The 15,228-nt window shown below is 38.5% G+C and overlaps 1 protein-coding gene across 4 annotated transcripts in view; it reads left to right on the top strand.

Annotated features, from left to right (window-relative positions):
- Positions 1-15,228, top strand: part of LAMA1 (laminin subunit alpha 1) — a 168,260-nt gene that overhangs the window by 76,050 nt on the left and 76,982 nt on the right. For all 4 annotated transcript variants that reach the window (XM_019490435.2, XM_019490434.2, XM_006262939.4 and 1 more), the window contains exons 10-19: positions 675-835; positions 3,818-3,958; positions 5,350-5,523; positions 7,843-7,944; positions 9,373-9,584; positions 11,348-11,459; positions 12,349-12,459; positions 13,223-13,350; positions 14,082-14,168; positions 14,356-14,567. In XM_019490435.2, the coding sequence (XP_019345980.1) occupies positions 675-835; positions 3,818-3,958; positions 5,350-5,523; positions 7,843-7,944; positions 9,373-9,584; positions 11,348-11,459; positions 12,349-12,459; positions 13,223-13,350; positions 14,082-14,168; positions 14,356-14,567 (1,440 nt within the window). The remainder of the gene's footprint in view (positions 1-674; positions 836-3,817; positions 3,959-5,349; positions 5,524-7,842; positions 7,945-9,372; positions 9,585-11,347; positions 11,460-12,348; positions 12,460-13,222; positions 13,351-14,081; positions 14,169-14,355; positions 14,568-15,228) is intronic.

Raw genomic sequence — 15,228 nt, 5'->3', positions numbered from 1 at the left:
CAACAGTGGTAGCAGTGGTAGTGAACTGTTTCCTCCCCATCCCGATTCTGCTCCCAGGCTGGGGGAATGGCTGGAGGTACTGGGTATGGATGAGGAACCTGCCTGCTACCTCTGGCACAGCTGTCTTGGGCTGAGCCCAGCTCCCTGTGCAGGCCTGCTGGAGCAGGACAAGAGCAGTTCTCCCCACTCCTGGGGCAGCTGAAGTTAGCAGGGGCAGCAACAGCAGTGGGTGGGATTGGCAGGGTGGGGCTGCTGAGCATGGAGGGGAAGGGAAATAGGGGAATTCTTACTTGTTTCAGCAACTTTAAGGAAGTCTCTGGCTGCTGCTTCAGTGGTGTGGCCTGGAAGGAGAGTGTGATTACTCCACTGCATCCCATTTGGATCTACTTCTGTAGGTGTCTATCAAATGCTTTTACTGTTAACTTCAAATCTAGCTGGTAATTCTGGAACTGGGAGCTCAAAGATGTGGACAAATAATTGCTGTCACTCCATGCTGATTAGGATACAATGAAACAAACAAATATCCTCTCTTACCGCTCAAGCTCAGTGAATCTGATACTCTTCACATGAAAAAAACAGATATACTAAAAGAGTTTGATAAATGAGGCAGTTAGGCTATTTTCCATTAACCACATTTTGACCCTTCCCTTTTTTTATTATTTATATATTTCAAGGGACTCAGCCAGGTCAATGTGAGTGCAAAGAAGGTTACTCAGGAGAAAAATGTGATCGTTGTGCATTTGGCTACAGGGGCTACCCAAAATGTGTGCGCTGTAACTGCAGCATGGTTGGCAGTATCAACGATGACCCATGCACAGAACCTTGTTTTTGCAAAGTAAGCGTGCATCTGACTCTCACTTTGATTTATTGCAAAAAATGTAGCTGGGGTTGCAAATGCATTTTAATATGATAAATTAATTCCCTGGAAAAAATGCATCCTGAATTCCGAGCAAGTAACACATTTTCACAAGCAAGTGATGCTGAAGCATTCCTTCTAAACAGGGACTAAAATGAGAATGAGCTGCCTATCTGAGTTACTGAAGGGAAACTATGATAAACTGTGAAGCATGATTTTGCATATTCCTGACAAACTTTCCAATAAGGCAAGTGCCAAAATGACATTAGAACTTCTGTGTGCGTGCTCTGTGATGGGAGGAGGAGTGGGTGATTTTGTTTGGGGAAAGGCTGGCATTATTCTTGAAAACCAATGTTCTTGTTAAAAGTATGAAGGATGTTTGTATAACTTAATTTATCTGAAACAATGTGACAACAGTTTGAAAACACATTGGAAAAGCCTTGCCAGATTAAAGGGATTTGCAAAATATTTTCTTTGGTAAGCACACATTTCTGATATCAATAAATGTAAGCCCCAAGGTGTTTCAGACAGTGATGGTTTGCAGAAGTTCAATATAAAGTTTTAATATTTGCAGCCATTACCTGTAATTTTCATAATCAAATATTGGTTAATTGTATATGTACTTGTTGCCAAGTATAATATTATATACTATCTGAATAAAACAACAGTAATTTGCTTGAATTTTTTAAAACACTGTTCAGGGTTTTTACATCATTTATCTGATCAAAAATACTGTGTGTGGCCAAATGCCCCAACAAAAAAAATCAGAATGGAAATAGGAAGCAGACTTGTGGGACAAGCTAAACAAGAAACAGAGATGGTTGCTGTATACTGGTGTAAATCAGGAATAATTGACTACAGTCAGTGAAGTTATCTGGTGCAAATTTGGTCTAAATTAGACAACAATATGGTTGTTTTAGGTATGTTGGTAGGAGTACCCTTTTCAGAACCGCTAAAATCGGATCTTCAAGAGGAGTAGCAAGTAAGCTATTCATTCTGAACTGATTGAAAGAGGCACTCACATGCCTCAGAAAATAAATGGAGAAGGCTGTTCATGCCAGCTTATGCTTCCTTTCTGTTTTAGCAAGTGACACAAGTTGTTTAATTTTTTTTTCTAAGCCTGACTGAAATCATAACCTAACAGCACTCAGATGCCTCAGAAATTGGAACAAATGAATAGAGCACATGTTTTCTTTCATATATGATTTATTTTTAAGCCAATCATTATTTTGGAGGGTGTCACTCATGCCTTTCCTGGCATGTGAGGTTGACAGTACTGCAAACAGCAGGAAGATAGAAGTTGCAATTTTGAGATATGAAACTGGCTGTCCACTGTAACCCCCAGGTGGATCCAGCCTGGTTGGATCATCAGGTTCAAAGGGTAGTAGTCAATAGCTCGATGTCTAGCTGATAGTCGGTCCTAGGGCTGGTTTTGTTCAGTATCTTCATCAATGACCTGGAAGATGGTATGAATTTCACCTTGAGCAAGTCTGCAGATGGCACAAAGCTGGGGGAATAGTAGTTACACTGGAAGGTAGGGCTAGGATTCAGAGAGACCTTAACAAATTGGAGGATTGGACCAAAAGAAATCTCATGAGGTTCAATAAGGAGAAATGCAAAGTCCTGCACTTAAAACAGAACAATCCTATATACCAGTACAGGCTGGTGACCAACTGACTAAGGAGCAGCTCTGCAGAAAAGGACCTGAGGGTTACAGTGGACAATAAGCTGAATATGAGCCAACAGTGTGCCTTATTGCAAAGAATTCTAACGGCCTGCTGGGCTGCATTAGTAGGAGTGTTGCCAGCAGATCCAAGGAAATTATTATTCCCCTCTATTCAGCACTGGTGAGGCCACATCTGGAGTATTGTACCCAGTTTTGGGCTCCCCACTACAGGAATGATGTGGACATATTGGAGAGAGTCCAGTGGAGGGCAACAAAAATGGTTAAGGTGCTGGGGCATGTTACATGTAAGAAGAGACTGAGGGAACTGGGCTTTTTTAGTCTGCAGAAGAGAAGACTAGGTGGGGATTTAATAGCAGCCTTCAACTACCTGCAGCGTGGTTCTAGAGAGGATGGTGCTAGATTATTCTCAGTGGTGGCAGGTGATAGAACAAAGAGCAATCATCTCAAGTTGTAGCATGGGAAGTTTAGGTTAGATATTAGGAAAAACTTTATCACTAGGAGGGTAGTAAAGCACTGGAACAGGCTACTCAGAGGATGCAGAAAATCTCCATCCTTGAAGGTTTTAAGACCCAACTAGACAAAGCCTTGGCTGGGATGATCTAGTTGGGGATGGTCCTGCTTTGAGCAGGGGGTTGTATTAGATTCATAGATGACCTACTGAGGTCCCTTCCAACCCTAATTTTCTATGATTCTATGATATTCCGTAGTTTAGAAAAGTTGGGTTTTGGGAGATGGTCCCTCACCTAGGTAATAGCTGTTAGTCATGGAAAGAGACAAAGGGTCTGCCAAGCTTGCCTACTGCTCTGCAATTAAAATTTTTGGTTAGTCCTTCTCATTTGTGTATGCCTGTGTTTACTGTATGTGGTGATCACTACAAAGGCAAATATTTGGGCACCTATACTTAGGCTTTCATTTCGGCACAAAGTGCTTCAGTCTGAGCAGCTATGAATCTAAGTCATTGCCACTGAAGTCTCAGTGCTATCCAGAATGGAGGTTGGGCAGCAGCTATATTCCATTGCATTTTTGTCAGTATTCATCTTTTCTATGGAATGTTTATATTTTGATGAATTGGAAAAAATGATGAATGACTGTTTCATTGGTATTTTTCCACCCAGTTTTGAGCTCACTAAGTCTCATTCAGCATCACCTAGTGTGCTGAAGTCTGCTTTCTTTTATATCCTTCCTAATGCTATTATATCTCAATCCCATCTAATCCATAGTATTTGCCACCATAATAGTGCTGCTATAAAACAAATGTTATATTCTATTTGCAGGAGAATGTAGAAGGTGAAAACTGTGACCGCTGCAAAGCAGGATTCTACAATTTGCAAGAAAGAAATCCTCAGGGCTGCACAGAGTGTTTTTGCTTTGGGGTTTCTGATGTCTGTGACAGCCTTGCATGGCCCATCAGTCAGGTATTTTACTATTACAGGCCATTAGGTCATGGATATAGATTCCCTCAGGCAGTTGTATAAATTCAGTCCATCTTCCATTTTGACATGCTACCAAGCTCATGCAAAATTCTGGCATTTGATTCCATCCTAACAACTGGATTGTCTTGGTAAACTCACAACTTGGACATTGGCTGCAGGTATACCCATTCGGTCATAACTTCCTGGAAGCACTGGAAACTGTAGTTCTTGCCACACTCATTAAAATTGTTCAGTGTTCATTGAAAAGTGGATTTGCTTGGTGAAGACTAATGTGACTGATGATCTTAGCTCAAGTAGTCTTTGTGCTTAGGAAATAAAAGTTATAAATGCTACTAGACCCTGAAGAAGTGTATAGGCAGAGGAGGAGCTTCTTGAGCAGATTTCCTCACCTTGTGCCTTTTTAGCAATTAGTTACAATGAAGGCCTGAGTATTTTGCATGTTAAAAATAAAAACCAGAAAATAGAAGGAAGTGTGTTACATTAGTTTTAAGTCATCCTTCCTCCAGCTCCTCTCTGTCTTTCCACTGCCATCAGTTTTAATGTGCTTGTGTGACTCTTCCAGTCGAGACGATTAGGTTTTATCCTTGTCTCCTCTTTTGTATTCTTTGGCAGATAACTTCATCTGTCTGTTTCTGTTACCCATATACAAAATGGGGGTAGTAGTACTTACTATGCCTCGGTGTTGCTGAGCAGTATTGTTTGTGAAGTAGTATGTGATCCATGAAAACAAGACACCTTAGAAGGGGAAAGTACCATATTTACTTGACTATAAGATGAACTTGGTTATCATATGATCTGTCAATAATTAGATTTTATATATGGAAAAATTATAAATTTGATAATTTTTCAGGTATAGAATCTAATTACTGGAGTTTTGTCTTGAATTTGTTCCCAAAAGCATGTTTGATCAGTATGTGCTATGTGTTTTGTAGTCATGCTCAGTTTAGGCTGTATTTAATCAACTTCATATTTTCCATTACTGAGCATATGCTGCTTTTAGCAGCATTTCAAAGATAGTGTATTTCATGCAGTTTCCATATATGCAAATGTAAGATGAGGGGCTTATTCTGATGCTGATCAAGGGAGAAAAACCTTGTCTTGTATTCAGGTAAATGTGGTATTCTATCTTAATTAATTTTATATTATAAAATACAGTGGACTTGATATTGCTCCCAGTTACACTGCTATAATTTTGCTCACCTCCAGTGAAGTTAGTGTATTAACATTAGTTTCAAACTTATTTTAACTAAGGACAGACTCAGGTCCTTCTTATGTTTATTGTCTCCTGTAGTAGTGAAATTTTACCTATAAAGATGACTTCCCCAACAATATAAATTTGATTTCATTAATTAGGTTTTCTTTTTTTTCCTAAGGTGTCAGATATGGGTAGGTGGTTGGTGACTGATCTGTATAATCCAAACACTGTACAGCCTCAGCAAGGTCAGCTTGATAGATCACATCAAATAAGTATCAACAATACGATGGCTATGAAAATACTGAAGCCCACTTACTACTGGTCAGCACCTGAGCCATATCTAGGAAATAAAGTAAGTTTTCAAATAAAAAGAACTGCTTCTATATTTTTATTATATAACCTCTGTAATTTTTCCATACTGTAGCGCTCTAAAAATCCTCTGTTACATTTTAACATAATACCTTCTGAGTAGAATGATTTTACTTTGAGTGAACAACAGATACACTGTGAATTTATCTAAATGTCTTTAATACATTTTTCTTGAGTTCTTTATATATGGTATGAAACTTCATTTCACAATTGTTATGTATTCTTAATTAACTTGAATATTGCATGCAATCACCAATTGTTTTATGGATACCTTGTATAGATATATTGTTAATTCAATCAAAAATCACATTTGGTCACACTACTCCAATAATAAATTATGCACCAAAAATATGTTAGAAGACCATTGATAAAGCATTGAATTCAAGAATTGAAGAGTTCAGAAATGATAGAACCTTAATTAAATCCCAGGGGTACAGTTGTTAACCACAGGCTGCTGTTCTCATTTCAGTCTCTTCCAGTCTACTAGCTCCCATCTCAGCCGTAGAGTCCCCTTTTTTGGTGCCCAGTGCCATTCTCTTTTGCCAAATAGCCCACAGAGTCCTGTGCTACCTACACCCACTCCCAGGATGCTGGTCCACGTCAGTTTTACTCTGCCTACTGATGCAATTCCCAGTCCCAGTTCCATTACTCTACTTTCTCTTGGCAGAGTCTAACGCTGGTGCTTTCCCACTCATCTGCCACCCCAGTTCTTGGTTCCCATTACTTCCTCTGTTGCACCCAGTCTGACTCTTTCCCCATCTGAATTTGAAACAGCTGAATCCTTCCTCAGTTTTGGAGCATAAAGAGAGTGTCGGGGGATTGAGTGCATATAGGGGACAATCTTCTATTTTGTATTCCTGGACCAGACATGGTTCAGAGCAACCACAAACTAGAACTGAAGGGGAAGTCCTATTCTGCTTTAGCTGAAGCATATTTAGTCCAGATGGATTCTTTATGCAATTAAGTTGAAAAGCCCCAGGAAGTCTGAATTTCTATAATTAATCTAAAAACAATAAAAAAGAAAGCAAAGTAAGCCCGCGTGGTCCTTTTAAGTAAAACGGCTAGATTTTTGTTGCTTATATGGGGGTTTAGGTTATGACATTACAGTAAATGCACCAGTTACCCATATTAAACATAATGCTTTGTGCCTCCACCATATTCATTTCATATTAAGTGACTGAGTAGGGGGATACACCAAGCAGTGTCAGTGCATAAAGTCCCCCAAAGGTAACTTTGAGGACCCTACTACACATTCAAATTAAAGCTGGATAGAAATCATATATAAAGTTGTTATACATTTTCAGGCACTAACTTTATAACTGGTTGGCTCTCTTTATATCTGGACAGTCATTTTTATCATGTGATAATTACTTTGCATGTGTCTGGTCTAAATGTATTGGGCAATTAACCAGGTAATTAACCAGGTAATTACTTTCCACTCATGGACAGTCTTATTTTGCATGTGTCCAGTCTAAATCTATTGCACGATTAGCCAGTTTATTGTGTAACATATGTCACATGTAGCAGAGGCCAGAGAGAGAAATTTTGTGTAATGTAATGGTTAGTCAAATACTGATCTCTCACAATATAATGCTGGTTTGAATCCATTCACTTGGGTGAGTTTACTATTAATCTAGACTGAAATAATGACAGCAACATCATGCATAAACATCCATAGAGTGAGAGAGAATGTTTTTAAAGACTAAATAACTTCAATACATTATGTCTGTTTGCTTAAAAGTAGAATATACTGGTACTGTTTGGGATTCATACTGTGGATTTTGGAATGGACAGTGCAGTGCATCTGCAAAAATGCAAATCCCATCTAGCTTTTATAAACTATACAGGAAGGATCCAAGACTACTTTATATGCTAGTTCATAGGTCACATTACATATTCATTTGCTGATGTGGCCATGAAAACAAGCTTATGTTCTGTAAAGACTGCAGAAGTAGTAATGAAAGGTTGCGTCTACATGAGACACTGACTGCGCAGTAGCTTGTTACTACTGCACAGTAGCATTGTGTGGCATGAAGCATGATGTGACATAATACCGTGCAGTAGTAACTAGCTACTGCACAGTCAGTGTCACCTAAAAGCCATTCAGTGACGCTACTACACACTGACTCTGGTTACTGTGCAGTCAGTAGCCACAAATACTGTGTTTAGTACTTGTGTATGCAAGTATTAAATATGTGGCCAAATTACCATATACTCTCCCTAGTTTGCTGCAAGTAAGCTGGAATCTTCAGGACTTATTTTTTGATACTGACTGCTGCTATTTTGTGTTTCATAATTTCAGCTAACTGCATTTGGTGGATACTTGAAATACACTGTATCTTATGACATTCCAATGGAGAGTGTGGATAGTGATATAGTGTCTAGTGTGGATATAATCATTCAGGTAACTTTTTTTTTTTTTTTTGCCAGGCAGACATTATTAAAAAATTCTGGGGAACATTTGTATTTATTTCTAGGTAACAAAGGCATAGAATATTGTTTTATTAACAATTTGAAGCTTTATTATTAAATGACTGTTTTAAGGATTTTTGTATTGCTCAGGTTCCTGATCCTTTGTAACAGCTCGCTTTTTTTCTGGACCTTCCCAGTCCTTGAGAACAGTAAATAAAAAATGTTCACCTAAAATTTATGGATGGGTGCTAGTGGAGTGATTGCTGCATGAGCAGAGTGTAGCTTACATGTGGAACTAAAGTAGATCATGCCTTCTATTTGTTAAAGAGATTTGTTTTGCATGGACTTACTGGTTTATTGATTTAGATGTAAGTAATAATTTTAAAAACTCCAGTGCATGAGCTTTAAGCACCCAAAACACCCCATTAATCTAAATATAATGCACCCATAGCAATAGAGCTTGGCAGAGAAAGGTAATCTTGCTTTGGGGAAAAAAAAATGATGTTTTGAACTACTTTGGTTTCATTTAATTTCTATAATAATTTCATTTCAATTCAGAATGTCAGAATAAACTCCCCAAATTTCGAACGCCTCTGTAAATGGTGCCCTGGTTCTGGGTCAGATCTCATTGTAGGCTGACCCAGAGCCATGAAGCCCAACTTCAAAGAAGTCTTCATGGTTAGCCACCCAAAGATCCTAGCAGCCAAGAGTAGGAGGGAATTTGAAGCTTAGGAATTTGGGAGCATAGGGTGTGTCTACACGAGATGCTATGTCAATGTAGCAATGTGCTATGGTGGTATAGCATCGGCAGGCACAAACCGTGATGCCACAGCTATGTCGCCATAACGACTCCCTCCGTTGCTATAGCACATCGTTATGGCGACATAGTGGCTAAAAAAAACCGTGCGCCATACTAGAGGAAGTACTAAATGATGGTGCAGTAACAACAGTGCCATAGGGGCATATGTGGATGTGCCCATAGGGTACAAACGTGGGCAGTTCCAGAATCACGGCAATAGAGGTGTGGCCACATCCACTTCAAAAGTGTGGCACATGGACAGTTAAGAGAGCGCATTTAGGTGCATTTTTGAATGTGTAAAACCTGAGGTCAAGCTAGAACAGCCTGCTTTAAAATTAGTCAAGCATGAGTGCTGCAAAGGCCATAAGTTGGGAACATCTTATAGGCAATTGGCATAGTATGCATGAAGAGGTCCATGCTGAACATGTCAAACTGTACAGTCAGCTGTCTCTACAAAGACTTTACCTTTGAAGAAACAGCACAAAAGCTTACAAACCATCGGCTTTTCTAGAGCTCGTAGGTAGTGATGTGGACCTGCTTAGTATGGGGACTTGTAATAAATCTGTTAACTAAAATCTTCGTGCTAATATTTCCAGCTATTTCTCCTTATTTTAATTTCAGGGCAATGGGCAATTTCTGAATACCAGAGCAGAGGGCCTGTCATTACAGCCATATGAGGAATACTCTAATGCAGTGCATCTTGTACCTGATAACTTCATAGATTTTAATACAAAAAGGGCTATAGATCGGGACAGGCTGATGTCTGTTTTAGTAAATGTAACTCATCTTCTGATTAGGGCTAGCTACAACATTGCAAAAAGAGCCATATACAGGTAAGTGATGAAAAAATATTCAGATGAATGCAGACCTGTATTAATTTGAAATGTATTAGGTATCAGTGGTACTGTGATCTGTTGAGCAAAGAATTGCCATTCTGAATCCTGGCTTTAAGATGTTAATGCTTTATTTTCCCCACAGATTAAAAAAAACCCAAACCCTTTTTATTGAGATAAGTTTCCTCATGACTGGATTTATCCCAAAAGTCAACATTTGTGGAATGTGTGGAAAAATATACATGGCTGTTTCTGGGCCGACTGATAGCAGAACCATTGTTTTCTGCTTTAAAAAGTATGGCCTGGAACCTTGCCCCAAGGACATTTGTGAGGAGACCTGCCAGAATGGTATTGATGAGGGGGTAGTACTTTGTTAGAGGGGAACAATTTCTAAACATCCAATAGTGGGCTTATTTTGGCATGTTTTAAGGCAGCCTGCAATGGGATAAGGGGGTTGGCTGGCACTATAAGTAAAGAGATGTTAAAAGACCATCTGCAAGGGGAAGCACTCGCTCACTTTCCTTGTCCTTTTGCTGTGCTAGTGTTTTGGATCGATGTGTTTGGGTTTTGTTCACTGTGCATAAAGCAAGCAAGTTGTTTTTGTCTCTGTGCTTTTGGGGGAATGGAACTGAATAATTAAGAATTGGACTATTCATGACTCCAGACTGATTGCATGGGGTTATTCTACCCTATCTATGACTGCAAAGTTTCTTTGTTTTTTCTAGGAGAGAGTTGTGCCTTCCTCATGTCCACATTAATGGGAATGGACTGGCAAGGCTGACGCAACATCAATGATACATACATATGCATATGCACAGGCATATACATATATGTGTGTGTGTGTATGTATGTATGTGTGTCTGTGTGTGTGTGTGTGTGTGTGTGTATATATATATTCACACTGTATACTGTATACTGTATACTGTATGTGAATATATACAGTATATATATATATACAGTTCTCTATACACACATGCTGAAAGCATGGTCTCCTAGGCTGAACACATAATCACTTGATTTGCTTTCCCATATACTTGAAACAGTTGTCTTAACTTTGCATCCCAAATTTGTGGTCGATACTACAAAGTTCTCCTGGCATGGGCTAAATGGGTTAGGGCAGTGAAAAGATGACATTCATCAATGAAACAGCTATGCTGGCAAAACTTTCCTCTGAATGTGGCTGTGCCAACACTAGAAGACTTCTACCAGTTCAGCTAATATATGGGAAGGTGGCATATCTACGTCAGCAGGAGAATCCTGTTTGCCATCATCTGCTCTGCAAGCACTTTGGGGCTCTGCTAGTAGAACTAGGCAGGCACAGTAATGGTGGCAGAGGCTTTATACTGCAGACAAAATTGGAAAAAGGAAATCAGGGTAGAATAGACTGATGTTAGTGACACTCAGAGAGGATTGTCTTTATTTCCTGGGAAAAAATTAACCAGTATATCCCTGTTTAGTTGACAGAGAAGGGACAGAAATGGAAATCTGTAGTTAAGAGTACTGTATCTCTGCAACAATGTGGTGCTGGTTTTCATTCTAGGCTTACACTGATGATGACATGGCTTCAGTACCTAGTCCCAGCATGACTAGACTTATATACTTGTGATCTATTTTAGACTACTAAATCAGAGATTTATGACTAATAAATGCTATCATGAAGTAGCACTCAGAAATGCTACTGATCTATTGTTTTTGGTTAATTCTTCTGATTAAAATGAACATTGAAGAAGCAAATCTTGATGTGTTTTTGTATTTGGTCACAGGCTGGACTCTGTCACCTTGGATTCAGCAGGTGCTAATGTTATAGATCTTTCTTCAGCAGCAGATGTGGAACACTGCGAATGTCCTCAGGGTTACACAGGGATTTCCTGTGAGGTAACCTGGTATATTGCTTGATGTAGGCCAAAGCATGCACATTTTTATATGACTCAATTATTACAAACTCTTCTTAATTTACAGTATCATAGAAATATGACAGTGCCGTATACTGTTAGTTTAATACATTATGGGGAGCCAGCATGTATAAGAGCTGAAGGTATGAGCTTCTAGGTATACAAAATGTCATGACAACTTCCTTCTGAATTTTAACTGATAGCACTAAGGGCTGATGGTGCACAGGAGTGATGGAGACAGAAGTAGTTGTATGAGTTTCCTCTTTCTGTTTTTAATTTGCCATAATTAATTGATAGCATTTTTTCTTGAACCTACAGTTTTGCAACATTTTATTTTAGGTTATTCAAACCATGTCAGCAGAATTTGTGGAGATATTTCACTGTGATTAGAGAGGAGATTTGGTGACTGGACTTGGAGATTGGTGCAAGTATGAGATGAATCACATAATAAGGCACAGGGAATAGAAGAATCATTATTGGTAGAGCAAAGGGGAATGTTTTGACAAAATAATGCCAGTGCAAAGCACTACTTTACTCTGAAAGTGCTATTGAGCTTTTAATGACTGTGAAAAGCAGATATAACTTCTATTTTTATTATCTTAGTAAGAAAGCTCTTTATGTACTGTCAGCACATGACTCATTTTACCTCCCTCTAATGGATGCAAGGCTTCATAAAAATTTGTGTAGAAGATGATTCTTCTCCCTTTTGCATCAGCATAAATCAGGAAGTAACTTCCACTAGTCCAATGGTGTTGCAACATTACTTCCAAAGTATACCAGACTAGAGTCAGGCTGTTTGTTTTTAGAAATGGGCTCCTTAATAATTTTCTAACATTTGAATCTTAATACAATTGGTGCTATTTTATTTTCAGTCCTGTCTTCCTGGGTACTACCGCGTAGATGGAATTCTCTTTGGAGGGATTTGCCAACCTTGTGAATGCAATGGCCATGCAAATGAATGTGATATCTATGGGGTTTGCTTTGTAAGTCATCATATACATGTATGATTTGAGTATCTTTTTAGGAATTATGAGAATTTTAGTTACAGAAGAGTGAGAGACAGTTTTATAGTGTGTCTATTCAGAGCCATAAGCACAAAAATGTTTGAACTTTTTAGTGCAGACTTTTCAATAATGGAATATTGTTCTCAGTAGTTGCAGTTCATCACAATCCTTTATTTAAAATGAGGAATAATAGCTCTAGAATCAGAGATTGGACAAGGATTTCACTCTATGTTGGTTAGTAAGAGCTGAATCAATCTGCTTTCAATTGCGAAATTGATTGATTTATGCCACAGTTAACAGCTGAATTCTGATTTCAGATATATATGTGTACACTGATTCACAGCAATGGAAGTTTTGCATTTCATTCGGAAGACAGGACTTCAACACTCAGATTTTCTTTCTGAGGTTTAAAGACTACAGAAATAGAATCGTTTTAAATGAGGAAGAAATACGTAATAGATTGTTGCTGCAAATATGTACAAGTAGTAGAATACACTTACCTGCGTATATAATGATGCTTTAATACATGAGATAAAGTGAATTCTAAAGTGTTGGAGATCCGATAGTTAGATATTGTTCTTGTTAACCGAGATACATTTAAATTATTTTTCAAGAATCTGTTGTTTTTATGTCCTTTCCTTGAATCTTAATGGGGTATTGCATGAAGTTTCATGCTGAGATCCTTCAGGGGCTGAAAATTCCTCAAGAATTAATATGAAAAGGTTTTTTGTGTCTTTTCAAGGCCTGTCAACACAACACTACAGGACCTTTTTGCGATCAGTGCTTGCCTGGCTTCTATGGCACTCCATCCCGAGGAACTCCTGGAGACTGTCAGCCCTGTGCCTGTCCTCTGAGAATGAATACAAACAAGTAAGCTGCTTGTCTGAGATCTTACTTGGTATCTTCAGTACTTCAGATAGGCAATAGAGGTGGAAAGCAGGGGAAATAAACTTAGGATGGAATAGAAGAACGGAATAATAGATGAATGGAGGAATAGAAATGTGTGAAAAGGGTGGGGGAAAATAAAACTGACTTTTATGAGGCAGGGAAAAGCCAAATTCATCACTGAAGCTAAGATAATTTAACTGAGCTGAATCTGGTACTATTTATATATTGAGGGAATTACAAAAAGATGCAATTGCACTTACTTAAGATTATCTTTGAATCTGGCAGAAAAGTTCTGGTTCAACTTTTTACACTACAGTAATGTTAATGAGTCCAACAGATTAAGAGACCTGAAAATGAGAATAAGGTAAAAATGGTGCTTTCAGAAAAGGTGAGCCTGGTGCAAAGAGAAAAGAGAGTTAGAAAGGAAAAGGCCAATTTTAGGCAGCTATAACAAATCTGAAAACTCTTTAATTGAAAACAAAAAGCATCCAGAAGCAAGATTTTAAAAAAAAGGCTAATGTGGTATTAACATTATAAAACCTTTCGGAGCTTTGCTATCTAGGTTACATTGTTTAAATCATATAAGGCTTACCCTTGGTTTAATAAAATCTATGATTACAAGATAGATATAGTGGTCTTTGAGAACATTTAAAATAGAGTAAAGGTTTAAAACTTTTTGACTTGATAATGGCTCTCCAAAATGGTTTTGCTAGTTTCAGTCCCACCTGCCACTTAGGAAAAGGAGGCGATGTTATCTGTGACAAGTGTCGGCCAGGGCATACAGGATCACAGTGTGAAAGGTATGTAGCACAGCTTTGGGAAAAAATCTGTCACTGTTACCCTCATTTATCTAGAGATAATTACTTTAAGTATATGAGGACATTTCTGATAGAGGGCATTTGGGTAATCAAAACCAATATTTTGTTGGGCTGAGTGACTATGACATTCATGCATTTGGTTTGATATACCTTTCAACCTGTTGTGCAGGTGTGCTAATGGTTATTATGGAAATCCACTGGTACCTGGCCAGACATGTGTTCCTTGTGACTGCAACAGGAATGTAGATCCTCTAGAAGATGGCCATTGTGATGCAGTCACAGGAGAATGTTTGAAGTGTGTGGGGAACACAATGGGCCATCACTGTGAGAAGTGTGCTGATGGGTACTATGGGGATGCAGTGATCACTAAAAGATGTCATGGTAAGCTATTATTATTATTATATTATAAAGCACCCAGAAATGTGTTAAGCATGTCACAGAACAAACAAAGATCTAATCCCTGTTTTACAGTTTAAAATCTAGTTTAAGATGTGAGCTGACAAGTAAGATAAAACTGAGAGGGATTGGGGTGAGAAAGGGAAAGAGCTACAGCTGTGAAGTTACATTATTGATCGGTTTAAGTATATGCACATCCAGGCTGATCTATTCAAATAATCTTGTGCTTTTAAGTATTGATAATAATTATTAATTTCATCACAGGAGAATCTGATCAAATGAGCCACACCAAAATACACTGAGTGCATCTGACTGGATGCTGGGTATTGTTTATTTCAAATCTGATACTGTTTTGCTGAAACCATGGTTTACTTACTAGACCTGCATGAATAGGGAAGTATTTGATTCAGATTTGGCTGATTCAGAAAACAGTGATTCGGAGATTCAGATCACTGTCCCGAATCAATTCGGCTGTATCGGCTTCAGAAGATTTGGCATCAATTCGGAGATTCGGCCATAGACTATAATGGGGAATCACTGAAATATCTATAACTTTGTCGTTTTTTGTCTTATTCAGATAATAATTGCTGGGATGGTAGCTCCTTCTGAGTGCATGATGCCTGTGAAGTTTCAAGGAGATAGGTGC

This window comes from Alligator mississippiensis, chromosome 3 (genome assembly GCF_030867095.1).
Source record: "Alligator mississippiensis isolate rAllMis1 chromosome 3, rAllMis1, whole genome shotgun sequence".
Classification (NCBI taxonomy): domain Eukaryota; kingdom Metazoa; phylum Chordata; order Crocodylia; family Alligatoridae; genus Alligator; species Alligator mississippiensis.
The sequence above is the reverse complement of the archived record's forward strand: the minus strand, read 5'-3'. Positions and strand labels throughout refer to the sequence as shown.